The 28000-nt window shown below is 34.9% G+C and overlaps 1 protein-coding gene across 1 annotated transcript in view; it reads left to right on the forward strand.

Annotated features, from left to right (window-relative positions):
• The first annotated feature begins 288 nt into the window (after positions 1–288).
• Positions 289–28000, forward strand: part of LOC136032810 (nuclear hormone receptor FTZ-F1-like) — a 114139-nt gene continuing 86427 nt past the window's right edge. Inside the window, exon 1 of the mRNA XM_065713220.1 lies at positions 289–499. Within this exon, the coding sequence (XP_065569292.1) occupies positions 340–499 (160 nt within the window). The 5' untranslated portion in view covers positions 289–339. The remainder of the gene's footprint in view (positions 500–28000) is intronic.

The raw sequence follows: 28000 nt of genomic DNA on the forward strand, positions 1-28000 counted from the left end.
TTTTATATATCACCCCACATTGTTGATCAACAAATGTCACTAGAATAGGCCTTTAACCTTGTCTACGTTTTGGTTTTTTCAGGCATTGTCACCCATGCTTTTTTAGTTTTCCGGCAACCTCAGTCTCCTTTGATACTTTTCAAGGCCCAAAAAGGCAAATCAGGCACATTTTAAATGGCTTTTATCAGGAACGTTTGTTTTTTGATGAAAAAAGCTGTTTTTACTCGGCTCACTTCGCCTGAAAAAATCGTAATGAAGACAGGATTTTAGGCTGCTAAAAACGCCGTTAGGTTTTGAAGAAAGGATTATAAAAACGTAAATATTTCATGGACCATAACAATGAGTCAAACTTCTGAGCATAGGAAATATTTTAATGAAGAGATTTTTGAAAAAGACCTTGTTTTGGATTTGTCATCAGAAAATTCCAAAAAAGTTTTCAACTTGATATCTCTTGAGCTGCAGAGCAGTGAGCAGGATTTTCAGACTGGATTATCGGAAGGTGAGTTAAGATGCAAGTCAATATAGAGCCATATAATTAGACAGATAACAACCACTTAATAATTCTCCATTACACATCATAGAAAGTGGAAAATTCTACCTGTAAATTTATCTCAATTTCCTAATTAGAATGTTATTAGCTTCAAAATTTTATCTATAAAAGCTGCTGAATATTTTAAATCTACCTTATGAATAGTCAATAGAGGGGTAATTAAAAAAAAAAAAAAATTATGTTTAGATTCAGACATCCTATGTGTAATACATTTTCTGTGAAGTAGCTGAGAAATAGATATCCCTTCAGAAATAGAGCTTAATCCTGAATCCAAATGTAACATTCATTTGTGTTAGAAATGAACTTTACCTCACCCCCTAATGTGCAAATAGCATAGGATATGCCTATACACTGGCCTACATTATCACCTTAATCTATCTGAGAGCTTTAACAGCCCTATAGTGCTCTTGAATTAATGACTGCCTGTTGAATATCCACTGCTTCTTCTCCTATTCTTTGTCAAATTGGTTTTTGAAGGACTGGATTGAGTTGACAGTTGAATCAACTGGCAGTTGAATCTTTGAGTTGATTCCAATGGTTTATGACTTCTCAAAAAGAATGTTTGGCAAGTTTTTGATTGGGAGATTGACTTTGGTAGCTTGTTGGAGTGTCCTCTTGTGTTGTGCTGGTTGGTACCAAGATTGCTAACTTTTTGTTCTGCAGCTTGTAAGTAAGCATCATATTGCTGCACAAGCATCTATAAACTAGAGTGGGTAATTTAAGGTACCTGAGGCAGTCCTCATATGAGGTTGATGCCAGACTTTGTATGCATTTTGTTGCTTGTCTCTGTACATTTCATCTTGTCAGTAAGAAGGATGAGTAAGACACATGCCAAAATCAAGATGGGGTCTGACAAGAGCCTTATATAGTTTTATAAATATAGATGCCTCTCTGCTGTTGATAGTTCATTTTAGTAGTCCAAGACCAGAGCTTGCACAGGAAAGAAGCACAGAGCATGGCTGTGAAATTTAAGTTTATCATCAATGATGACACCAAGATCCCTTTCTTCTGCTCTGTTCTCTAGTTGTGCTCTTACTTTGGTGGTGGGTTGTAGATCATGTATTTTGCCATTGGGTTATTGATTCTAAGGTGTAATACACAGCATTTTCCTACATTAAATTAGAGAAGCCAGTCTTGGGTCCAAACAACTGGCTTCTCCAATTTAAACAACATTATATAGGCCAGGCTATGTGCAACAAACTTTCCAATATTTTGACAAGCTATTGGAATGGTATAAGCCTAGTGTTCAAGCACTACAAAAGGAAACATGTCAAAAAACAATTTGATAAATATTTTGTAGTTCATATAATTGACTTACCAATAAATTGAATACAACACTTGATGCCTTTTTTCATGTTCTTTATAAATATAATAATTGTTTCTATTGCAAATTCAAATTAAGCACTTTTTGAACTCATAAAAATGACCAAAATGTGGGGTATTAAAAAGGCTTAAAACATTGTTCTCCAACTTTGAACATCCCACTTGATGCCTTTTTTATGTTCTTTATGAATATAATAATTGCTTCTACCATAAATTTAAATTTAAGTAATTTTTGAGCTCTTAAGAATTACCAAAAATGGGGTATAAAAAAGGCTTAAAACATTGTTCTCAAACTTAGGCTACTGTTTCATTATAAATCCATTTTTTATTGAACAATCCTTACTTCATAATATCCAGAATAATCATAGTTAACACATTCTGCAAGGGAAAAACTTTTAGGCTATCTTCACTATTTTCACAGTTGTACAATTTTTTATACAAAATTCCAAAAAATAAAGATAAATTCAACTGTATTTTTCCATTTCCTAATAATCTATATATGTAATTAAACACCATCAGTACCCTCAAATAACTTTTGACAACAACATATTAATAGACAAATAGTGATAAGTTAGGTTAGATGATAAATGGGCATTTATTTATAAAAAATTATCAAGGCTTAGAGAAAGGACACACATATTTAGGAATGTGACAGAAAAACTGGAAATACAATGAAAATAGTCAATAATAAAGGTTCTTCCCCTGCAAAATATGTTAACTAGGATTATTCTTCATATCATGAAGTAAAATTTGTTTTCTCAAAATGTTTCCTTATGTAGGCTTATGCCATTTGATCAATTTAAAGAAGAGAATGACTTATATAGAGGATTCAGTGCATATCATATATAGTATTCAGGGTAGACTAGCCTACATATTTGCATTTTAGGGGATTAAGGCAAAGTTCATTTCTGCTGTAAACAAAAATTATATATAGATTTAGGATGGAATTCTGATTCTAATGATATTTATGTTTTCTTATATATCTCATTATCAGGAAATTTGCTAAATTTAGCCTGCATTGGGAAGACTTCAGCAAGCTACAATATCAATTGTATAACCAACTCTAGAGATAAGTAGGCTATATACATAGATGGCAAGTCTATACTGAGATATATCCATCTTGACCTTATAAACCAGGATTGGGTAAAGGTAAAAGGCCCAAAACATTTTGCATCTCACTTTTTGAAGCAGTAAATCTATATCCAAAAGGTTTACTTTTGCATAGCTATTATAACAAGTTCATCAAAAGTCAATGCTCTCTAGACTGACTCAGTGAATTTCTAATTTAGCAAAAAGTCTAATCCAAACAAAGTATTTAGATCCTAGATGGACTCAATCTTGGACAGAATCAATAAAAAAACAGAGTTTTAAAATGTCACAATTATATTCTCATACTCTAGCTTATAGGAGTAACTTTTGTCAAAATTTCGAAAAACCAAGTTCTCTAAGATTGTAACTAGCCAATCCCAGTTAACTTAGTACTAATTATCAGCCAATCCCATCTGTCCAAACTGATTAATGTCAAACAATAGGAGGTGGTATCCATGCTGAGTAAAGATACATTTTAATCAATTTTTTTGTCTAACATTAGGCTCAGTCCATGTACAAGGGGTCTTGGATGGTCCCTGGTCCATCCTTATTGGCTAGGCTGTTAGTCTTTGTTACTGAACTTGGTAGCAGCTCTCCAGAAGGAGACATGTTTATGTTCTGTTTATGATTAAAGTTGTTTTTGTGAAAATTCAGTATTTGGGCTTTATCTGGTACCACCAATGATGGGGGGGGGGGTAATTAGAGTCAGAATAATAGCCATGATATTTCAAAATAGCATAAAACGAGGAATTCGATAATACTACTCTTATTTGTGTAGAATATTACCTTTAATAAGAAAAAAATCATGAAGAAAAAAAATCAAAGTAGGGTTTTTTGAGGTCAATGAAGATGCTGAAAAACAAAGCAATTTTCAGGATGACAACCAACTCCAGTGCAAAACTTCTTGCACTTCTTCAGTGCAAAAAAAAAAATATAAAAAAAAACATGGAAAGGCAAAGAAAACAACACAGAGAGTGAGCATAAAAGCCAAAACTAGAAGATTATAAAATCCAATAAAAACTAAATATTAGAATAATAAAAAGCAAAAACCTAACACCTAAAGCAAGTCACTTACCAATACCCACAGCTAGCAAAGAGCCTAATTACTAGTCATAGGCATTGGTGACTCAGATTTGGTGTTAGGTTTTAATTCTTCCAATTTTTGGTTTTTGCTGAATTTTATTTATCTTCTGATTTTGGCTTTTATTGCTGTTTATTGCATGAAGAAAAAACAATCAAAGTAGGGTTTTTTAAGGCCAAGGAAGATACTGAAAAACAAAGCAATTTTCAGGAAGACAACCAACTCCCTTCTTCACTGCAAAAAGAAAATATAAAGAAACATGGGAAGACAAAGAAAACAAAACAACACAGAGAGTCAGCATAAAAGCCAAAACTAGAAGATTATATAAAATTTAATAAAAATTAAATATTAGAAGAATAAAAAAAAAACCAAAACCTAAAGCAAGTCACACCAATACCCACAGCTAGCAAAGAATTAATTACTAGTCATGGGTATTGGTGACTCACCTTTGGTGTTAGGTTTTAATTCTTCCAATTTTTGGTTTTTGCTGAATTTTATTTATCTTCTGATTTTGGCTTATATTGCTTTTTTTATTGGTTTATATTTTACACTGACTCTCCAAGTTGTTTGATTTTCTCTATTGTCCCATGTTTTTTGACATTTTCTTTGAAATTTCTTATAAGTACTCAAGAAGGGAAGTAGTTGTCTCCCAAAATATTTGCATTGTTTTTCAGTGTTTTGTTGGCCTGATCATTTTTCCTTTACAATTTTCTATTATAGCAGGCCTATGTGGTTTGAGATGTTGCCAATATATTTCTTGTGGAGAGAGTAACCAATTAACGAGTTCCAGTCCAGTTTTACCTAAATAAAGTGAATACGGAACTATAGAAATTAATTGAACACAGGCTCTTTGAAAGGAATTTTACTGTTATTATAGGTAGGTTACATGGTTTGTCTTAGTGTGTAAATCTCGGGTTGGATTGCAGCCAATCTATTGTTATGTATTCAACCATGTAAATTGCTAGGATGCTTGGCCTTTCAGAAGGAAGACATGTGTTGTTACCTTAGGTTGCAGCTTAGAGCTAGTTAAGGATTCCAGTTCTTTAGAGAAAAATAGTGTCAGTTGAGTACTACCAATGTTTTTTAAGGGAAATATGGAATTCTGAACTAGGGTAGAACATTCTAAAGTGCTTCAATCATTTTAAAGTTTGAACTGCTGTACTTAACCCTTACCTGTGTATCAGTGGATGTTAGAGGCTCCATAAAAGGGAACACGATAATACCATATGTTAGATCGTAAGATAATATGATAATGAATGAAATAAAAACAAAAAATATTACAAATATGATGACACCAAAATAATATGATAAAAAATAAAATAAAAAGTAATGATAAAACAAATATAATTATAATAAAATGACATGATAATAAAATAAATCTAACACATTATAAGGCACTCCAGCTTGAAATTGGAAAAAAGGTATAATAAAGTTATGAACAGACAAGCAAAACATTTGTTCAAAAGGCTGAATTAGTGATTGAAAAAGTCAATTGACAACTAAGAAATTAAAGCAATTGTTTAAAAAGTAATAATATTCTTGTCAACATTTTCAAACTGAAAAAAAAAATTCCCTAATGATGATTGTCAATGAGGCTATTTATTATTTTTATATTTGATAAATGTGTGCTTTTCAGTCATGACCATTTAGCCCACTTCCCTTCCCCTGTTTATGTAGAATGTGGTAAACTATAACATGTATCTGCTATTTACTGGCCTGTGTCTTTTAGTGGCTGTTTGGGTTTCAGGTTACCAGTGTATGTTTCAAGTTTGGCACTCTTCAAGTGCATTTCTGTCCAGCACAGCTTTTAAAGGTATCTGCTAATTATGTCTTGTAGCAGCCCTTTGGATTCTGGGAACTGGTTAATTCAGGTGTATGTCAAGTCTAGTATTCTTTGTGCATGGCAAGTCAGCCTTGTGTTTAACTGACAGTGGTAGTTTGTGTTTAGAAACACTCTCAAGAGTTTATTTTGAAGGGCATACTGTCCAGGGAATAGCATATTATATTTACAATGGTCTATTATTTCATTTGTCATATTTCAGGTTTAAACAGATTTTAAAATAAATTTTTGAATAACAATGATTAGAAATGGAGATGAATTTAGTTATTTATTTATCAGATAGTGCTTAAATCCGAATAATCTTATAATCTCCATTGAGTTGAACCTCTGAGGGGGTGGGTCTCCTACTTGGCTGGTCAATATTTTTTTTTAGCAACTTCATCTGCGCAGTGATTACCCATAATACCTGAGTAGCTTGGAATACACTGAAAATTTGTCATTATGCCCTTTGAAGCTAGTTCATCTGTAAGGTTTTTTGATTCTGTTTTGACTAAAAAAGCTAAAATTAGAAAATGCTCTTGATATATTATTTCATCAAGTGCAGCCAAGTTCCCTGGGCATATTGGATGTAGGTGATGATCATGCAACAGTACCTGGTCACTCAAGAACTTTGAATACAACTCAAGTCATCACTTTCTAGCTCCACAAGAAGAAATCCTTAGATTTCTCCTAGCTGCAATTTAAGGTGTAAGCTTTTGGATCTTTTGGAGCTTTTAGAAATAATTAATTATAATAAATTTCTTCTTTTTGACATTGTTGATTTAAGGTGAAAAGCAATTTAAGGTGTAAGCTTTTGGATCTTTTGGAGCTTTTAGAAATAATTAATTAGAATAAATTTCTTCTTTTTGACATTTTTGATGGTCAACTCTTTTTATATTGGAAATTAGTAATTGTGGGTGTGCTGAAACTAAATATGAGTTGGATTGTATCATTTTGTATTGTCACAACTTTCTACACATGGTTGGTTTAAACTGCATTTGGGCTACACAAACACTATACACACTGAGCTTGTAATCAGTTTGTGGTCTTATACAACAATTATAGAACTGGTGTAATTTTTTCCTACTGCACCCTCAAGATGTAGATACTATTCTTTATTATTCTAATTCTCCTTTAAGAATATTGTTGATTCAATGTGAAGGTGGAAAATAAGTTTGTTGGTCAAGTATGAGGCCTTGGTAATTCATCTGGGTGTCCCCAGAGGCTGTTGTGGTGTTTAGTGTTAATTTTGCATGGATGATGTTATACTTGTGGTGAAATTGAATAATTGTAGACTTAACAGGTGCAATCCATAAACAAAGATTATTGGAAAATTGTTCAAACTGGAAGAGTGATTTTTGCATCTTTTACTAGGTAATTTCAGAGGTGTTATCTGCTGTCCATAACACTAGGGTATTAGCATATTATGTGTTAGTGGGAGGAAGGCTCGTGTGCAAGATGAATAAAGAAGAGGGGGGCAGTAGATGACCTTTGGTTATTGGCTTTGTTGTAGAAGAGGCTTCACCTACCTTAAAAACGAGATCTATTTTAAATAAAGGACTTGATGAAGGATAGTAGATTTGGGGTATTCCAAGATTTGTAAGTTTGGCAATTAGGATTTGATGATTGACATTATCATGATTGACATTTAAAATGTCACAATTATATTCTCATACTCTAGCTTATAGGAGTAACTTTTGTCAAAATTTCGAAAAACCAAGTTCTCTAAGATTGTAACTAGCCAATCCCAGTTAACTTAGTACTAATTATCAGCCAATCCCATCTGTCCAAACTGATTAATGTCAAACAATAGGAGGTGGTATCCATGCTGAGTAAAGATACATTTTAATCAATTTTTTTTTGTCTAACATTAGGCTCAGTCCATGTACAAGGGGTCTTAGATGGTCCCTAGTCCATCCTTATTGGCTAGGCTGTTAGTCTTTGTTACTGAACTTGGTAGCAGCTCTCCAGAAGGAGACATGTTTATGATCTGTTCTGTTTATGATTAAAGTTGTTTTTGTGAAAATTCAGTATTTGGACTTTATCTGGTACCACCAATGAGGGGGGGGGGTAATTAGAGTCAGAATAATAGCCATGATATTTCAAAATAGCATAAAACGAGGAATTTGATAATACTACTCTTATTTGTGTAGAATATTACCTTTAATAAGAAAAAAATCATGAAGAAAAAACAATCAAAGTAGGGTTTTTTGAGGTCAATGAAGATGCTGAAAAACAAAGCAATTTTCAGGATGACAACCAACTCCAGTGCAAAACTTCGTGCACTTCTTCAGTGCAAAAAGAAAATATAAAAAAAACATGGAAAGGCAAAGAAAACAACACAGAGAGTGAGCATAAAAGCCAAAACTAGAAGATTATAAAATTCAATAAAAACTAAATATTAGAATAATAAAAAGCAAAAACCTAACACCTAAAGCAAGTCACTCACCAATACCCACAGCTAGCAAAGAGCCTAATTACTAGTCATAGGTATTGGTGACTCAGCTTTGGTGTTAGGTTTTAATTCTTCCAATTTTTGGTTTTTGCTGAATTTTATTTATCTTCTGATTTTGGCTTTTATTGCTGTTTATTGCATGAAGAAAAAACAATCAAAGTAGGGTTTTTTAAGGCCAAGGAAGATACTGAAAAACAAAGCAATTTTCAGGAAGACAACCAACTCCCTTCTTCACTGCAAAAAGAAAATATAAAGAAATTTTGGGAAGACAAAGAAAACAAAACAACACAGAGAGTCAGCATAAAAGCCAAAACTAGATGATTATATAAAATTTAATAAAAATTAAATATTAGAAGAATAAAAAAAAAACCCAACACCTAAAGCAAGTCACTCACCAATACCCACAGCTAGCAAAGAATTAATTACTAGTCATGGGTATTGGTGACTCACCTTTGGTGTTAGGTTTTAATTCTTACAATTTTTGGTTTTTGCTGAATTTTATTTATCTTCTGATTTTGGCTTATATTGCTTTTTTTATTGGTTTATATTTTACACTGACTCTCCAAGTTGTTTGATTTTCTCTATTGTCCCATGTTTTTTGACATTTTCTTTGAAATTTCTTGTAAGTACTCAAGAAGGGAAGTAGTTGTCTCCCAAAATATTTGCATTGTTTTTCAGTGTTTTGTTGGCCTGATCATTTTTCCTTTACAATTTTCTATTATAGCAGGCCTATGTGGTTTGAGATGTTGCCAATATTTTTCTTGTGGAGAGAGTAACCAATTAACGAGTTCCAGTCCAGTTTTACCTAAATAAAGTGAATACGGAACTATAGAAATTAATTGAACACAGGTTCTTTGAAAGGAATTTTACTGTTATTATAGCTAGGTTACATGGTTTGTCTTAGTGTGTAAATCTCGGGTTGGATTGCAGCCAATCTATTGTTATGTATTCAACCATGTAAATTGCTAGGATGCTTGGCCTTTCAGAAGGAAGACATGTGTTGTTACCTTAGGTTGCAGCTTAGAGCTAGTTAAGGATTCCAGTTCTTTAGAGAAAAATAGTGTCAGTTGAGTACTACCAATGTTTTTTAAGGGAAATATGGAATTCTGAACTAGGGTAGAACATTCTAAAGTGCTTCAATCATTTTAAAGTTTGAACTGCTGTACTTTACCCTTACCTGTGTATCAATGGATGTTAGAGGCTCCATAAAAGGGAACACGATAATACCATATGTTAGATCGTAAGATAATATGATAATGAATGAAATAAAAACAAAAAATATTACAAATATGATGACACCAAAATAATATGATAAAAAATAAAATAAAAAGTAATGATAAAACAAATATGATTATAATAAAATGACATGATAATAAAATAAATCTAACACATTATAAGGCACTCCAGCTTGAAATTGGAAAAAAGGTATAATAAAGTTATGAACAGACAAGCAAAACATTTGTTCAAAAGGCTGAATTAGTGATAGAAAAAGCCAATTGACAACTAAGAAATTAAAGCAATTGTTTAAAAAGTAATAATATTCTTGTCAACATTTTCAAACTGAAAAAAAATTTCCCTAATGATGATTGTCAATGAGGCTATTTATTATTTTTATATTTGATAAATGTGTGCTTTTCAGTCATGACCATTTAGCCCACTTCCCTTCCCCTGTTTATGTAGAATGTGGTAAACTATAACATGTATCTGCTATTTACTGGCCTGTGTCTTTTAGTGGCTGTTTGGGTTTCAGGTTACCAGTGTATGTTTCAAGTTTGGCACTCTTCAAGTGCATTTCTGTCCAGCCCAGCTTTTAAAGGTATCTGCTAATTATGTCCTGTAGCAGCCCTTTGGATTCTGGGAACTGGTTAATTCAGGTGTATGTCAAGTCTAGTATTCTTTGTGCATGGCAAGTCAGCCTTGTGTTTAACTGACAGTGGTAGTTTGTGTTTAGAAACACTCTCAAGAGTTTATTTTGAAGGGCATACTGTCCAGGGAATAGCATATTATATTTACAATGGTCTATTATTTCATTTGTCATATTTCAGGTTTAAACAGATTTTAAAATAAATTTTTGAATAATAATTATTAGAAATGGAGATGAATTTAGTTATTTATTTATCAGATAGTGCTTAAATCTGAATAATCTTATAATCTCCATTGAGTTGAACCTCTGAGGGGGTGGGTCTCCTACTTGGCTGGTCAATATTTTTTTTTAGCAACTTCATCTGCGCAGTGATTACCCATAATACCTGAGTAGCTTGGAATACACTGAAAATTTGTCATTGTGCCCTTTGAAACTAGTTCATCTGTAAGGTCTTTTGATTCTTTTTTGACTAAAAAAGCTAAAATTAGAAAATGCTCTTGATATATTATTTCATCAAGTGCAGCCAAGTTCCCTGGGCATATTGGATGTAGGTGATGATCATGCAACAGTACCTGGTCGCTCAAGAACTTTGAATACAACTCGTCATCACTTTCTAGCTCCACACTAGCTGCAATTTAAGGTGTAAGCTTTTGGAGCTTTTAGAAATAATTAATTAGAATAAATTTCTTCTTTTTGACATTGTTGATGGTCAACTCTTTTTATATTGGAAATTAGTAATTGTGGGTGTGCTGAAACCAAATATGAGTTGGATTGTATCATTTTGTATTGTCACAACTTTCTACACATGGTTGGTTTAAACTGCATTTGGGCTACACAAACACTATACACACTGAGCTTGTAATCAGTTTGTGGTCTTATACAACAATTATAGAACTGGTGTAATTTTTTCCTACTGCACCCTCAAGATGTAGATACTATTCTTTATTATTCTAATTCTCCTTTAAGAATATTGTTGATTCAATGTGAAGGTGGAAAATAAGTTTATTGGTCAAGTATGAGGCCTTGGTAATTCATCTGGGTGTCCCCAGAGGCTGTTGTGGTGTTTAGTGTTAGTTTTGCATGGATGATGTTATACTTGTGGTGAAATTGAATAATTGTAGACTTAACAGGTGCAATCCATAAACAAAGATTATTGGAAAATTGTTCAAACTGGAAGAGTGGTTTTTGCATCTTTTACTAGGTAATTTCAGAGGTGTTATCTGCTGTCCATAACACTAGGTTATTAGCATATTATGTGTTAGTGGGAGGAAGGCTCGTGTGCAAGATGAATAAAGAAGAGGGGGGGCAGTAGATGACCTTTGGTTATTGGCTTTGTTGTAGAAGAGGCTTCACCTACCTTAAAAACGAGATCTATTTTAAATAAAGGACTTGATGAAGGATAGTAGATTTGGGGTATTCCAAGATTTGTAAGTTTGGCAATTAGGATTTGATGATTGACATTATCATATGCACCATCAAAACCCAAAAATGCAGCAATTAGAAAATTATCATTGGAAAAGCATTTATGGACTTTTGTTAAAGAGATAAAAGTACCTGTTGATGAATGATGTTTCCTTAAACCAATCTATGAGTGAGGTATCCTGTTATTACCCTACAAACCATGCAAGTTGATTATATATTATTTTCTCCATGTATTTTTTTTTAGCACTTGAGTAATCAAGATAGGTCTATATGATATAAGCTCAAGTTCTGGTTTGTTTTCCTGTAAGATAGGTAGAAGTGATGAACATTTCCAGATATTGGGGAATACTGATGTATCCCATTCATTATTACTGCAGGTTAAGTGTTTCTGTTTAGATGATCTGCCAAGGGTGGTGCCAAAGATTCAGGGGAAGGCAATGCGTTATTGTAGATGTCTTGTTACAGTGCATTTGTTCTGTGAAGGGTGCTAGCCCCTATATCAAGATCACATCAAGATTATGATAAAAGAATGTAGCTCTTAGTGCAAGTCAGTTAAAGGTTGTATACTGTCAAACAAAGCTAATTGTTAAACATTTCATACCTATAATTTTTGACAGTTTTCTAAAGTATTTCATGGTTGATTTTCTTTTTAAATTAGTAATATTGTATGTGTCTGACAACTTTTTATTTCAAACCATTGTTAGCAATTTACATAGTATTAATGATTAAAAACAGTATTTATGAAATTAATAAGTGAAGCAAATTTTTATGAGTATTTAAAAAAAATTAATTTCAAATTATATTATTTTAAATTTAACTTTTTTAATAAAATCCAGTCTTTATGCAAAAATAATTTGAAAAATAGTTAATTATTACTTTTCGGTTTTTAAAAATGAAAAAAAAAGTTTTCATTTGATTGGTAAAATGTTCGTTTTTAAGGCACTTGGTATTAACCAAGTGACATATAGCAATCACAAATTCTGTTGGTCTGTCGGTGCTGGTTTTGCTACTTTAGGCACTTCCAGGTAAGCTAGGACAATGAAATTTGGCAGGCGTATCAGGGACCGGGTCAGATTAAATTAGAAATAGTCGTTTTCCCGATTTGACAATCCGTTAATTCAGAAAAAATAGAAAAATTGAAGTATTTTTAACTCACGAACGGTTGATCAGATCTTAATGAAATTTGATATTTGGAAGGATATCATGTCTCAGAGCTGTTATTTTAAATCCCGACCGGATCTGGTGACATTGGGGGGGGGTTGGGAGGGCGAAACCTAAAACTCGGAAAACACTTTAAGTGGAGGGATCGGGATGAAACTTAGTGGGAAAAATAAACACAAGTCCTAGATACCTGATTGACATAACCGGAACGGATCCGGTCTCTTTGGGGTTGTGAGGGGGGGAGGGGTAATTATGAATAATTAGAAAAAATGGGGTATTTTTAACTTACGAACAGGTGATTGGATCTCAATGAAATTTGATATTTAGAAGGATATCGTTTCTCAGAGCTCTTACTTTAAATCCCGGCTGGATCTGGTGACATTGGGGAGGGGAGATGGGAGAGGGAAACCTAAAACTTGGAAAGCACTTAGAGTGGAGGGATCGGGATGAAACTTGGTGGGGAAAATAAGCATAAGTCCTAGATACATGATTGACATAACCGGAACGGATCCGCTCTCTTTGGGGTAGTTGCGGGGGGGGGGGGGTAATTCTGAAAAATTAGAAAAAATGACGTATTTTTAACTTACGAACGGTGATCGGATCTCAATGAAATTTGATATTTAGAAGGATATCGTGTCTCAAGGCTCTTATTTTAAATTCCGACCGGATCTGGTGACATTGGGTGGAGTTTGGGACGGGGGAACCTAAAATCATGGAAAACGCTTAGATTGGAGGGATCGGGATGAGACTTGGTGGGAAAAATAAGCAGAAGTCTTATATACGTGATTTACATAATTGTAACGGATCCGCTCTATTGGGGGAAGGAGGGTTAAATCTGAGAAATTAGAAAAAAATGACGAATTTTTAACTTACAAAGGAGTGATAGGATCTTCATGAAACTTCATCTTTAGAAGGACCTCGTAACTCAGATCTCTTATTTTAAATCTCAACCGGATCCAGCGTAATTGGGGGGGGGGGGGGTAGTTGGGGTGCCGGAAATCTTAGAAAATACTTAAAGCGGTGAGATCAGGATGAAACTGGATGGGAAGAATAAAAACCTGTCTAAGATACGTGACTGACATAACCGGACCGGATCTGCTCTCTTTGGTGTAGTTGGGGGGGGGGGGTAATTTTGACAATCGAGGTATTTGTAACTTACGAAAGGGTGACCAGACCTTAATGAAATTTGATATTTAGAAGGATCTTGTGCTTTAAAGCTCTAATTTTAAATTCCGACCAGATCCTGTGACATTATGGGGAGGTGGAGTGGGAAACCGGAATTCTTGGAAAACGGGAAAATTGGGGTATTTTTATCTTACGAATAGGCTAAAAGGAGAGGAAAAATTAGAAACAATTAGGTATTTGTAACTTATGAGTGGGTGATCGGATCTTAATGAATTTCGATATTTAGAAGGACATCGTGACTCAGAGCTCTTAGTTTAAATCCTGACCGGCATTAAGCCTCTTATTTTCCTTTTAAATCAATCTATTGATTCATAGAATTTTGTTAGAGCTCATACCATATGATCTCTTGGCTTTTAGCTCTTCTTGCCTCGTCACAAGTGCCATATGAGCTCTTAGCTCTTGTTTAAATAATTTTCACTCACTTTCTAGGGGTCCTGTTTTAACGTCACCTTTGTAGTAACTAAATGTACTAGTCTATGGTGAGAACCTAAGCTAAATATACTGTTGTAAAATAAGAACTCTCAAGCTCCCAAGCCAAAGGAACTTCAATACCCCAAAGTGCTTCCTTGTACTTGGAACTTCCTTTGCTTTAATCTATTCAAGACTTCGCCCTTCACCCCTCTCAAGAAGGTCTAGTTTCCTTTAAATCCTTCCTTACAACATGTTTCAATCCTTGTGAGGACAACCTGCTTTTTATTTGGCTGGATGGCTGCCAGGATTCTGCCATGTGGGTGAATAATGGCTAAAGTTATAGAAATTACTAGAAGACAAATTATCAACACCTTTAATAATTTGGAATGCATTAGCTAAGTCAAATCTATCCTTCCTTAATTGCAACGATGATAGGCTCAAACATCTTAGTCTATGCTCATAAGGTAAGCACTTCAGATAAGGAACCAATTTGATGTCTGTTTTTGTACTTTTCAGTAACTTGGGAATCAGATTTTCTTGTTGGATACTGCACATAGATGCGCAGTATTCAACTATTGGTTTTTTCATTGTCTTATACAGCTTAGTGAAGCTTTGCAGGTTAAGCAGTTTTTACTATGGGTGACTGAGAAATAAAAATCATCTTACAAATCATCCCCCGTGTGTTGAAGTACTAGAACCATGCTTGACCCCATCACCTCTGTAGCTTCCAGTATTCTGGTCTTCGTTTGCTGTCTTGTCTCCCTATTCTTCTAAACCACTTTCGAAAAAAAAAAAAGCTAGGCAATTCTGCTTTTTATATCTTCATTGTATTGCACCCACGATATTTTGCTAATATTTACATCTAAGACACTCGCATCGTTTCCATAGTTTCAGTCAAGGAGCTTTTACCTTCCAGTTCAATTCCATATTTTCCCATAGCCTTTGCAGTGGCTCTTAAGACAAAGTCCATATCTGTATGAATGGGAATAAAAAGCAACCCTTCCTAAATCCTTTTTCCATGCAAAACCAGATAGTAACCTCATTTTCTACCTTAGTTGCAGTAATGTTCTTCTTGCACATTTATTTTATCTCTTTTATTTATTTATTTATTATCTCTTTATTTATTATTTATTTTATCTCTTTTATTTATTTGTCAGGTGTACACTCTTCACTAGAGCTCTTGTTTTGGCTGTGTTAAATATCTGTCGATAATTATAATTAGATGCTACTCATATTTGAATTTAGAAATTTATCACCTAATAATCTAAAGGGGAAAATCTAGTCAGTATAACCTATCTGCTTCCGAAAGCGCCTCTCTTCTTTTCTTAAAAAAATTCTCTACAGCTTCTTTAAGTCTAAAATGTATTATCATAGTAAGATATTTGCTTCTTACAGAAACCAGTCTATTGCCTCTGTAATCTCCCTCTCCACTCTCTTGGCTGAATGGAAACTGTCTAGGGCTAAACAGAAATTAGGTCGTCTGCGGTTGAGGTGGGACAATGCTGTAAAATAGATTTAAGGAAATAAGAACTTCTTGGGAAGGTGAAAAGAGGGAGGCTTTGAATAGATTTGGATGATGGAGGAGTGTGAATAGCTGTGTTAGCCTTAGGCGGCTTGGTGCTGTGGTGAGTTGATGGTAGTAGTAGTGCTCCCTTTTATTAGGTTTCTTATTAAGTGGTTTTGTTGAAATTTTACTAAAATCGTTAGGTATGTCTACTTCTGCTTTTTCAAAAATTGTATTTAAAAACTCGTGTAATTTTCCTCAAACCTAGTAACAACCACATTTCGAAAACTCATTTACCACACCGTCAGTACTTGAGGCCTTGTTTTTTAGTCCTTATAGTACAGACTCTAACTCTTCTTTACAAAGTTATCTTCCATCCCTTGTAAATGGTCACAAACGTTTTCATTCTCCAAATGTTCTGCCTGCTACTTGTCACTGCCTACCTCTCTTTATTGCGAATTGAGGCCCTGTATTTATCTTTAACTGGGACACTTCCTCTCAATTCCTGACCATGCCAGTATAGTATTTTACTATTATGTTGTTTAGATGCACCTTCCAGAACCTTGAAAATTTTGTACATGGCCTCCTGTTCTCACCTCACTTAGTCACACTTGCATACCTTCTCCCCCTCCCTCACTGTCATCTTATTCTCATATGATTTATTGCTGCAATAGCTATTGTACCAACCCATCTTCTTTTCCACAAAGCTTAGAGTGTTTCTACCAATATTTTTAGCTGTGTTTGGTACACCCCCCCCCCTCCTCGAGACACTATCCACTACTTTGAGAACTCTTTCCCTAAAAAAATTCCATCCATTTTCTATTTTGTCAAATTTTAGTCTCTCTAATTTCATATTCAAACATTCAACTGCTCCTGATTTTTTTTATTCTCCTTTTGAAATCTATCAACGTCATAATTTCTAGGAAAGTAGTTAACCTTCCTAAATTTTAACTTTAGATTAATTCTAGACACTTAATGGTGATGTCAGTGGCAAGGCTTCAGTGTGTTATCACTTGTTTTTTATTTTTTATTTCCCCAAAGACAGTTCATAGGGAAGGGATGATCGTATAAACTGTGGAGGGGGCTTTTAGACTGTAAGTTCAAGTTCTCCTTTTAAGAGTCAAAAGTAATCCGACGGCAATCAGACACCCCCCCATGCCTTTTCCCCAGATGCATCTGATCAAAATATCGTGATAACTGTTTTTTTTATTTTTAAATAATCCAAAGACAAAAAACTATGCCTCCAGGATTGAACAAAACTTCCACAGCCTCTGGGCTAATGATTGTAAGTTATACAAGTTGCCCATTGTTAACATATTAGCCCTTTATGGAAGGGATGGTCCTATATACTTTGGAAGAGGCTCATTCAATTGGAAATTGAAAGTTCTAGTTTCTTTTCTGAGAATCAAAAGCCTTCGGAGGGCAACAAGCTCCCCTCCCCCCACATGCCTTTTCCCCTTAATGTATCCAATCAAAATTCTGAGATAACCATTTTGTTTCAAATACTTCAAAGGTCAAATAACCCTGCTTCTGGGGCTAATCCCCCCAATCCTGTGGGGCAACGGCTGGAAGTTATGCAAGTTGCCCACTGTTAACCTATATGGTTATTTGTGGAAAGGGTGGTTGTACAAGCTTTGGAGGGGGCTCCTTCAATTGGACATTGAAAGTTCCAGTGCCCTTTTATGAGTCAAGAGTGATCAAATTGAATTTTCAAGACTTACTTGAAACGAACAAAAATTACGATGTACCGTGCTGGAGATCGGCTAAAACATTCCATAATCGTAAAAGTTTAAAGCATGTTGCATCATTTGCGCTTTACTGTAAACGAAATTTATTAAAAATAATTAATTTTATTATTTACATCGAAAAATAAAAATTGAAATTACAGCGAAATAGAATTTATTTTCCATAAAGTTCGGTTTATTTTTATTAGTTCTCTCCAGTCATCTTGATAACTGTATTGATTTATACTTTTTTTCGTTCGATGTTAAGAAAAATAAAAGCCAAATGTTCAAAATACATATAGTTATCAATAAAACGCAAATGACGTAACAAGCTTTAGACTTCGACAATTTAAGGAAGAGGGAAATGGGTATTAGCCAACTCTTGTTGATAGCAATTTTTGTTTGTTTTGAGTTTGACTTGAACATTCAATATAATTTTTACTCGCTGTACAATTTATTTATTCATCTATGTAAGTACGTGGTTGTTTTGGGCTTAATTTTTTTTAATTATTTCAATTTTGGGTTTAATTAATTCTGGTCATCTTGAGTTTCAGTTATTATGGAAATTTAGTTTTACTAGTCTTAAGATTGACATGGCTCTTCACTTTTCTTTGAGTAACTTCTTTTTTAGAAGGTTTCTTTTTAAATTAATTTACTTACAACATCAAATGTAGTACTTCTTTATAAACTATTATCTTGTATCAATCCTGTCAGTCTTTGATGCACAATAATCAAACAGTTCGTGGTAACAAACTGTAGTAAGGAGCGACCTGGCTAAATAGTAACCGAAACTCTAAAAAACAGAATTTTAATGCCAATAGTTACATCAAAAGAATTGCATTTTAATGCTGATTTTAAATATATAAGTTTCATCAAGTTTAGTCTTACCCATCAAAAGTTACTAGCCTGAGAATATTTGCCTTATTTTAGAAAATAGGGGGAAACACCCACTAAACGTTATAGAATCTTAACAAAAGTCACACCATCAGATTCAGCTTATCAGAGACCTTACTGTATCTACAAAAATGAGGAATTTTGTATTTTTTGCCAGAAGACAGATCACGGATGCGTTTGTTTGTTGTTTTTTTTCCAGGGGTGATCGTATCGACCCAGTGGTCCTAGAATGTCGCGAGAGGGCTTATTCCAACGGAAATTAAAATGCCCTTTTCAAGTGACCAAAAAACTAGAAGGAACCTTGGCTCCCCTCCCACGCTCATTTTTTCCCAAAGTCACCGGATCAAAATTTTGAGATAGCCATTCTATTCAGCGTAGTCGAAAACTTAATAACTATTTCTTTTGGGGACGACTTAACTCCCACAATCCCCGGGGGAGGGGCAGCAAGTTACAAACTTTGACCATTATTTACATATAGTAATGTTTATTGTGAAGTGTACAGACGTTTTAGGGGATTTTTTTGCGTTGGGGTGGGGTGGGTCGGGGGTTACGTGGGAGGATCTTTTCATGGAGGAATTGATCATAAGGGAAGAGAATTTCCATGAAGGGGTGCAGGATTTTCTAGCATTATTTTAAAAAACAATGAGAAAATAAATATTTTTTTTCAAGCGGAAGTAATGAGCAGCATTAAAACTTAAAACAAACATAAAATGTTACGTATATAAGGGTGTTCGTCTCCTCCACAATACCTTGCTCTTTATGCTGAAGCATTTTTTGTAATTTTAGCTATTTATTCTACGGCCTTTGTGATTCAGGGGTGATTCTTGAGGATTTGGGACAAAATTTAAGCTTTAGTGCAAAGAGCAAGGTATTGACGAGGGGGCGAAACCCCTCATATACGTAATAAAAATACACAAATATAGAAGTTCGTTACCTAAGTTAATTCGTAAGGTACGTATGTTTCTTACTAACAAAAAAGTTCGTAAAAAAAAATCTAGTTGCACTGTTAAGTAACTAAAAATTTCTTAAAAGGAGGGTAACTAGGCCTCCTTCCCCACTCCATTTTTTTTATCAAAATCGTTCAATCATAACTATGAGAAAGAAATCTAGCAAAAAAACAAAAAAAAATGCAAATTTCGTTTTAATTATTCATGTGCGGTGAGCCAAAATCAAAACGTGCATTAATTAAAAAACGTTCATAAATTAAATAAAAAAACAAGTTATTTTTAACTGCTAGTAAGGAGCAATATTAAAACTTGAAACAAACAGAAATTATTCCGTATATGACAGGGGTTGTCCCCTCCTCGACGCCTCGCTCTTTGCGCTAAAGTTTGATTCTTTCTCACAACTCTACTTTTGAAAACAGTAAAAAAAAACTTGTTTTTTTTATTTAACATAACAAATAAGATTGGCCGTCTGACATCTTATTGCTAAATACAGTTCTGTTTATAATTAAAAGTGATAGATCATCAGATATTGATTTTGTGGCCAAGGAGTTCATGAAATATGGTGTTTGTGAAGATGAATTACTGAACTTTATGTGCTTTAGATAAAGTTTTAAGAGAAGAACAGCGTAATCTTATAAAGGGAAGAGGATGTGTTGATGAAATTTTCACTCTTAGGGTAGTAATTGAGAAGTGCATGAAACATCAGACCCCTTTAGTTCTCAGTTTTATAGATTGTGAACTACTGTTAGATTCAGTCGTTACAAAAGATAAGTGAAGGTTTATCCTTGTATATTATAACAGATAATTATATTACAGTGATTAGTGCTATGTAGGAGAATAACATTGTTGTAGTTAGGGTAGTTAAGGTAGGAAATATGGTTAGTTGCTGGTTTGGTAATGATTAAGGAGTTAAGTAGTGTTGCGTTCTATCCCCATGAAAATGATCTATTTGTGTGGATCATTTTGATTGATTTAATTCTAAGGAACGCGGGCTATGGCTATGGGGTAGCATGGAATCAAATGGGAAAGTAAAACTCTCCTAGACTTAGATTATTTCGATGATTTGAGTATCCTTGATGAAAATGTTTTTAAAATGAAAACGTTTTGAAGGTTTTGAAAGTTCAGGGTGCATGAATAGGTTTAAAAATTAAATCGCTTAGATTAGGAACCTCATCAGAATCACAAAATTACGATAATAATTTTACAGCTTTATTATGAAGTTTTTGCACTCTTTTGAAACATGTTACAAAATTACTAGCCTATATTGAGCATCTGTAGCTAATATAGGCCTACGGAAAAAATATAGAAATAAAAAATCATTTTTGGAATATTTATTGGGACTATATTTTTATTTCTTTGTATCACCCCAAGGCCTCTGCTTAATTTTTCAGCTATCGCACATGAATAGTTTTCCCACGACAGGTTTTCATCAATTAAAAACCCAAAATACTTCGTTGTTGCTACTCTTTTTATCACATTTCCTCGAACTGTGATTCGATCAATTTTAGCACTTGAGGAAAGTCTAGGAAATATCATGAAAAGTGTTTTAGAAAAGTTTAGGGTTAACAGATTTTCTTGAGAAGAAGTTAGAAATTCAAAAAGTGCATTATGAATTTTATTATACAAAACATCAAGTGTAGGCGCTGCTAGAAAGAGCAAAGTGTCATCTGCCATTAGGATAACACCAGCCTCTGACAGTGAATGCTTGACTCGATCAATGAAAATAATGAAAAGGACAGGTCCCAGGATTGACCCTTGTGGGACCCTGTGTCCGATTTTCTTTTTTATGGCACTTGGTATTAACCAAGTGACATATAGCGATCGCAAATTCCGTCGGTCGGTCTGTCTGTTTGTCCCGGTTTTGCTAGTTTAGGCACTTCCAGATAAGCTAGGACGATGAAATTTGGCAGGCGTATCATGGACCAGACCAGATTAAATTAGAAATAGTCGTTTCCCCGATTCGACCATCTGAGGGGAGGGGTGAGTGGGGGGACGGTTAATTCGAAAAAAACAGAAAAAATGAGGTATTTTTAACTTACGAACGGGTGATCAGATCTTAGTGGACTTGATATTTAGAAAGATATCGTGTCTCAGAGCTCTTATATTAAATCCCGACCAGATCCGGTGACAATGGGGGGAGTTTGAGGGGGAACCCTAAAATCTTGGCAAACGCTTAGAGCGGAGGGATCGGGATGAAACTTGGTGGGAAAACTATGCGCAAGTCCAAGATACGTGATTGACAGAACCAGAACAGATCCGCTCTCTTTGTGGGAGATGGGGGGGGGTAATTTTGAAAAATTGAAAAAAATTAGGTATTTTTAACTTACGAAGGAGTGATCGGATCTTAATGAAATTTCATATTTAGGACCTCGTAACTCATATCTCTTTTTTAAATCCCGACCGGATCCAGTATCTTTGGGGGGAGCTGGGGGGACCAGAAATCTTGGAAAAGGCTTAGAGTGGAGGAATTGGGATGAAACTTGGCAAGAAAAATGAACACAAATCCTAAATACGTGATTAGCATAACCGGAATGGATTTCTTCTCATTGGAGGAGTTGGGGGGAGGGTTAATTCTGAAAAATTAGAAAAAATGAGGTATTTTTAACTCACGAAGGAGTGATCGGATCTTAATGAAATTTCATATCTAGAAGGACCTCGTAACTCAGATCTCTCATTTTGGTTCTCGACCGGATCCAGTGTCATTAGGGGGGAGGGGGTTGGGGGGAACCGGAAATCTTGGAAAACTCTTAGAGTGGAGAGATCAGGATGAAACTTGGTGGGAAGAATAAGCACTAAGTCCAAGATACGTGACTGACACAACTGGACTTTTCCGCTCTCTTTGGGGGAGCTGGGGGTTGAGAAAAATTAGAAAATATGAGGCATTTGAAACTTTAAACGGTTGATCAGATCTTAATGAAATTTGATATTTAGAAGAATCTTGTAATTCAGAGCTTTTTTTGTAAATCACGACCAGATCTGGTGACATTGGGGGGGGTTGGAGGGGAAACTGGAAATCTGGGAAAACTTATGAATGGGTGATCGGATCTTAATAAAACTTGATATATAGAAAGATCTTGTGTCTCTGATGCTCCATTTTCAGTTCGAATCGGATTCGGGGACATAGGGGGTTGGAGGCTTGGAAACCGGAAATCTTGGAAAACACTTAGAGTGGAGAGATCGGGATGAAACTTGATGGGAAGAATAAGCACAAGTTTTAGATACGTAATTGACATAATTGGAATGGACCCGCTGTCTTTTGGGGGAGTGGGGGGGATTAATTCGGAACAATTTGAAAAACTGAGGCATTTTTAACTTAATGAAATTTGATATTTAGAAGTAACTCATGTCTCAGAGCTCTTATTTTGAATCCCGATTGGATCTGGTGACATTGGGGGGAGTTGGAGGGGGAAACCAGAAATCTTAGAAAACGCTTAGAGTGGAGAAATCAGGATGAAACTCGGGTGGATAAAATAAGCAAATATCTTAGATACGCGATTGACTTAAGCGAATTGGATCCGCTCTCTTTGGGGGAGTTAGAGGGGGGTCTAGTCTTTTTGCGAGTTTGGTGTTTCTTGATGTGCTAGGACGATGAAAATAGGTAGTGGTGTCAGGGACCTGCACAAATTGACTTGATAAAGTTGTTTTCCCCGATTCGACCATCTGGGGGGGGGGGGGGTTAAAAGGAGAGGAAAAATTAGAAAGAATGAGGTATTTTTAACTTACGAGTGGGTGGTCGGATCGTAATGAATTTTGATATTTAGAAGGACCTCGTGACTCAGAGCTCTTGTTTCATATCCCGACCGGCATTAAGCCTCCGATTTTTCTTTTAAATCAATCTATTGATTCCTAGAATTTTGCTAGAGCTCATGCCATATGAGCTCTTGGCTCTTCCGACCTCGTCACATGTGCCATATGAGTTCTTAGCTCTTGTTGAAGATAAAAATGATCCATTCTGAACTATCTGATACCGAATGTGTAGATACGTTGAAAACCACTCCAGACTTGAACCTTTCACCCCAGTCGAGTCAAGAGCTCGAATAAGCTCTGAGTGGTTCACCATATCAAACGCTTTTTTCATATCCAAATACACGGCTGCAGTATGAGACCAGCTTCGAATTCATCACTAATCCAATCAACCGATTTCAGAACTGCCATATCTGTCTGAACCCAAATTAGATTTCCATTAAAATTTTATTCTTTTCAATATAATAGCTTAACTGGGAAGGTACAACTTTCTCATATAACTTAGAGATAATCGGGAGAATAGATGTAGGTCTTCGATTCGATGGGCATCTTTTTCCCTCTTTCATGAAGAGGAACCACACTTACAATCTTTAATGCCTCTGGGGAGACTCCTAGGTCCAGAGAATCGTTGATGAGGTGCGTCAAGACAGGCAAGTTACTCGTTTTTGCGGCTTTTATGAGTTTCAGCTAAAACTCATCCATCCCGCTGGAGCTTGATTTCATCGTAGCTAGGAATCGTGCCACTTCTTGTTCCGGGTATCTTGCAAACCCAAAGGAATTCTCACCTCCTGGCTACCGTTCAAAGCAGATCTAAAACTCACAGATGTGCATAGGTTAGCCCGCGCTTGATCGCAAAGTCTTTTTAGGTCATTTGCAAAGTAACCATACATAAATTCAGCTATGTCTTGAGAATCAGTAAGACGACCTTCTGTCGTTTCCATGGCTCTCATCTCATTAGGCCTACTATGAAATTTACCCGAAAGTTTGTTTATTGTTTTCCATGCGTTTTTCATATTATCTTGATTTTCATGAAATTCACTTTGGAAGTAAAGTTTCTGAGCTTTCCATTTTACTGATTTTAAAATATTTCGATTTATTTTATTTTATAGAATTATCATCTGAATGATGCTTTAAATAATTCACATAAAGTTGGTTTTTCTGCTTTATTGAAACTAGAATAGTTTTTGTTATCCATAGTTTCTTAGGAACATTTTATTAGGATTTATTCTTCGCAAGTGGCAAGTTTCATTCATTACATTCGCTACTATCTCACTGAGGAGGTCATATACTGTATTTGGACACTTCCTCTATTACACCCGAGAAATTTGTTTCATATCAATCACATCTGTTTCATATTTTTCAAGCAATCAACCATTAACGAAAAAATTATCAGAAAGGACTGTAAGTGTAATAAGTTTTTTGATTTCTTTTGGTAATTTATTAAAAATCTGACGTTCTTTTGTTTTAAAGAAAAAGAATGTCTTTTTGTATGGTCATGTCCAACCACCAGTGAACTGTTAAGAGCAGAAGAAGTTTCACTTCACATATTGATATTAAATAAAAAAAACTAGTTTTTTTTAACTGAAGGTAAGGAGCGACATTAAAACTTAAAATGAACAGAAATTACTCCGTATGTGAAATGGGTTGTCCCCTCCACAATCCCTCACTCTTTACGCTAAAGTTTTAATTGTTTTAAAACGTAGAATTGTGGCAAAGAGTCAAACTTTATTGTAAAGAGCGAGGGATTGCGGAGGGGACAACCCATTTCAACATACGTAGTAATTTTTGTTCGTTTTAAGTTTTAATGTCGCTCTTTACTTTCAGTTAAAAAAACTAGTTTTTTTATTTAATTTCTGAACGTTTTTGAATTAATGCATGTTTGATTTTGGCTCTCCGCACATAAATTATTAAAATAAATTTGCATATTAATTCTTTTTTTGGCTAAATGGCTTTCTCTTAGTTTTGATCAGACGATATTGAGAAATAAGGGGTGGGGAAGGAGGCCTAGTTGCCCTCCAATTTTTCGGTTGCTTAAAAAGGCAACTAGAACTTCAAATTTTTATAACGTTTTTATTAGTAAAAAATATACGTAACTTAAGAATTAACTTACGTAACAAACTATTATTCTCTTGTGTTTTTATTATGTATATGAGGGGGTTTGTTCCCTCATTAATACCTCGCTCTTTACACTAAATTTAAGTTTTGTCTCAATTCTATAAGAATAACCCTGAATCAGAAAGGCCGTAGAATAAATAGTTGAAATTACTAAAAATACTTTAGCATAAAGAACGAGGTATTTATCTCCTCCTAAATACCTCGCTCTTTATGCTAAAGCATTTTTAGAACCCCTCATATGCGTAATAATCTCTGTTCGTTTTAAGTTTTAATGCCACTCCTTAGTTTCGATTGAAAAAAAACTTTTTCGTGTTTATTTTTCCATTGTTTCTTTTACAGTAATGCTAGAAAATCCCGCGCCCTTTTCATTGAATTTCTCTTCGCCCATTATATATTCCTCCAAGAAAAGATCCTCCCACATAGCTCCCTCCCCTCAACCCCACTCCCAAACCAACAAAATCCCCCTGAAAACGTCTGTACAGTTACCAATAACCATTACTGTATGTAAACACTGGTCAAACTTTGTAACTTGCAGTCCCTCCCCCAGGGACTGTGGGGGAGTAAGTCTTCCCTTAGACATAGTTATTATGGTTTTCGACTATGCGGAACAAAATGGCTATCTCAAAATTTTGATCCGTTGACTTTTGGAAAAAAGAGCGTGGGAGGGGGCCTAGGTGCCCTCCAATATTTTTGGTCACTTAAAAAGGGCACTAGAACTTTTAATTTCCGTTAGAATGAGCCCTCTTGCGACATTCTAGGACCACTTGGTCGATACGATGACCCCTGGGAAAAAGAAAAAAAAGAAGAAAAAACAAATAAACACGCCCCCGGATCTGTCTTCTGGCAAAAAATACGAAATTCCACATTTTCGCTGTAGGGTTCTCTGATACGTTGAATGCGATGGTGTGATTTTCGTTAAGATTCTATGACTTTTATGGGGTGTTTCCCCCTATTTTCCAAAATAAGGCAAATTTTCTCAGGCTCGTAACTTATATATTTAAAATCAGCATGAAAATGCGGTTCTTTTGATGTATCTTTTAGCATCAAAATTCTGTTTTTTAGAGTTTCGTTTACTATTGAGCCGGGTCGCTCCTTACTACAGTTCGTTACCACGAACTGTTTGATGGATCATAGGAGTGCTATAGTGCTACCTAAGTAAAGAGCGAAGTGGACTCTATGTACTGATTTGTCTAAATTACAAAAGAAGAAAACCGTTTTTTTTTCATCGAATAATTTACCTTCACCGCATTACTTAATATCATTATTTTTTCACCAAGGCGCTGTGTACAGAAGTTGTAGAAATTTTGGAAGTAGTTCATTCGATTGGAAATTGAAAGTTCTAGTGCCCTTTTTAAGAGTCAAAAGTGATCAGAGTTTAACAAGCCCCCTTTTTTTCCCAAAAGACATCCGATCAAAATTTTGACATAGCTGTTACGTTAAGCATTGTTGGAAAGTTCAATAACTATGTCTATGCGGATATCAACCCCACAGGCCGTGAGGCAAGGACTTTAAGTTATGCAATTCACCCATTCTTTACCTATAATGTCTGAGCAAGTTCTTGTGTGTTTCTCTACTTAGAAATGAATCATTGAAGTAGGGAGATAGATTGAAAAGCATTGCATCAAAACTTAAAAAGGGCCAAAAATAATGCCAGAGCTGAAAAGTTAGTTGTTGCTTCTCGTAATTGATTGACTCAGCCATACCACTAGAATATAAAGTTTGACAACAACTACAATCGTTTGATACCACCATAACTTTGCTTGGCTAAACATAATCGTACTTGCTGACAACCTTTGCATGTTTGAGTGGGTGAACAACAGTAGTGATAGCTTTTACGATTAGCCACTCAATGCTGGAAGGAGCTCTTTGAGTATCAAGAAGGTTTGGGGTAGGAAGTTTGATTGTTGTTGTTAAAGTCTGAATCTTTTAAATGAGCTACTATGGCCATCTTCACTCCAGTGGGTGTTCCCGTTCTCTTAGATGCCGCTATTTTGTATAAGCAGATGAGGCAAGTGATCTTGCAAGTCAGTATTTACGTTGGTATAAGATTCTGAACCGTATCCTGAATCACTTAGGTAAAGAACGCTTACTAAATCTCCCTGATTTCTGCATTCAGGTAGTTTAAGGGCATTACCGAACTCTTAATGGGTGACTAATACCAATGGTTTGGAGATCGTTATCGAGTCAAACTTACAGAAAGCAATTAGATATGAAAATTAGCTTTTAAATGGGCCCTTAAACAGATCTTTGTTATGTTCCGCTGTCCCAGTTGTAGTAAAAAAAAAATGAAAGAAGAAAAAGAGGAAACATCAGTTGTTCAACGTGTGGTTACTGTAAGTGTCATGACTGGGGACTTTTAACAATGGTATCTTCAACGGGGAGCTTTTTGTTTCGATCCGACAAAATTCTTAAGAGGTTTCAGGCTCTTTTAAAAATTTAATTCAAAATTATTTTCGAAATACCATATTATTATAAAGATTAATCTAAATACCCTTTTCAAATCAGCTGCAAATGGCAATTGGTTCTTACTAGGTAGTTTGTTTTAGAGTATTTTGTAGCTTTGGTTACTCGTGGCCTTGGTTTCCCCTTTACTAGGTTGCAACTTCAGTTGCAACCATGATAGCGTATTTAATTCTTAAATTTCGACTGTTAGATTTTATAGGAAGTTGTGGATAGGAATATAGTTTCCAGGTTTTTCGCTTAACGAATAGC

Source organism: Artemia franciscana, chromosome 1 (genome assembly GCF_032884065.1).
Source record: "Artemia franciscana chromosome 1, ASM3288406v1, whole genome shotgun sequence".
Taxonomy (NCBI): Eukaryota; Metazoa; Arthropoda; class Branchiopoda; order Anostraca; family Artemiidae; genus Artemia; species Artemia franciscana.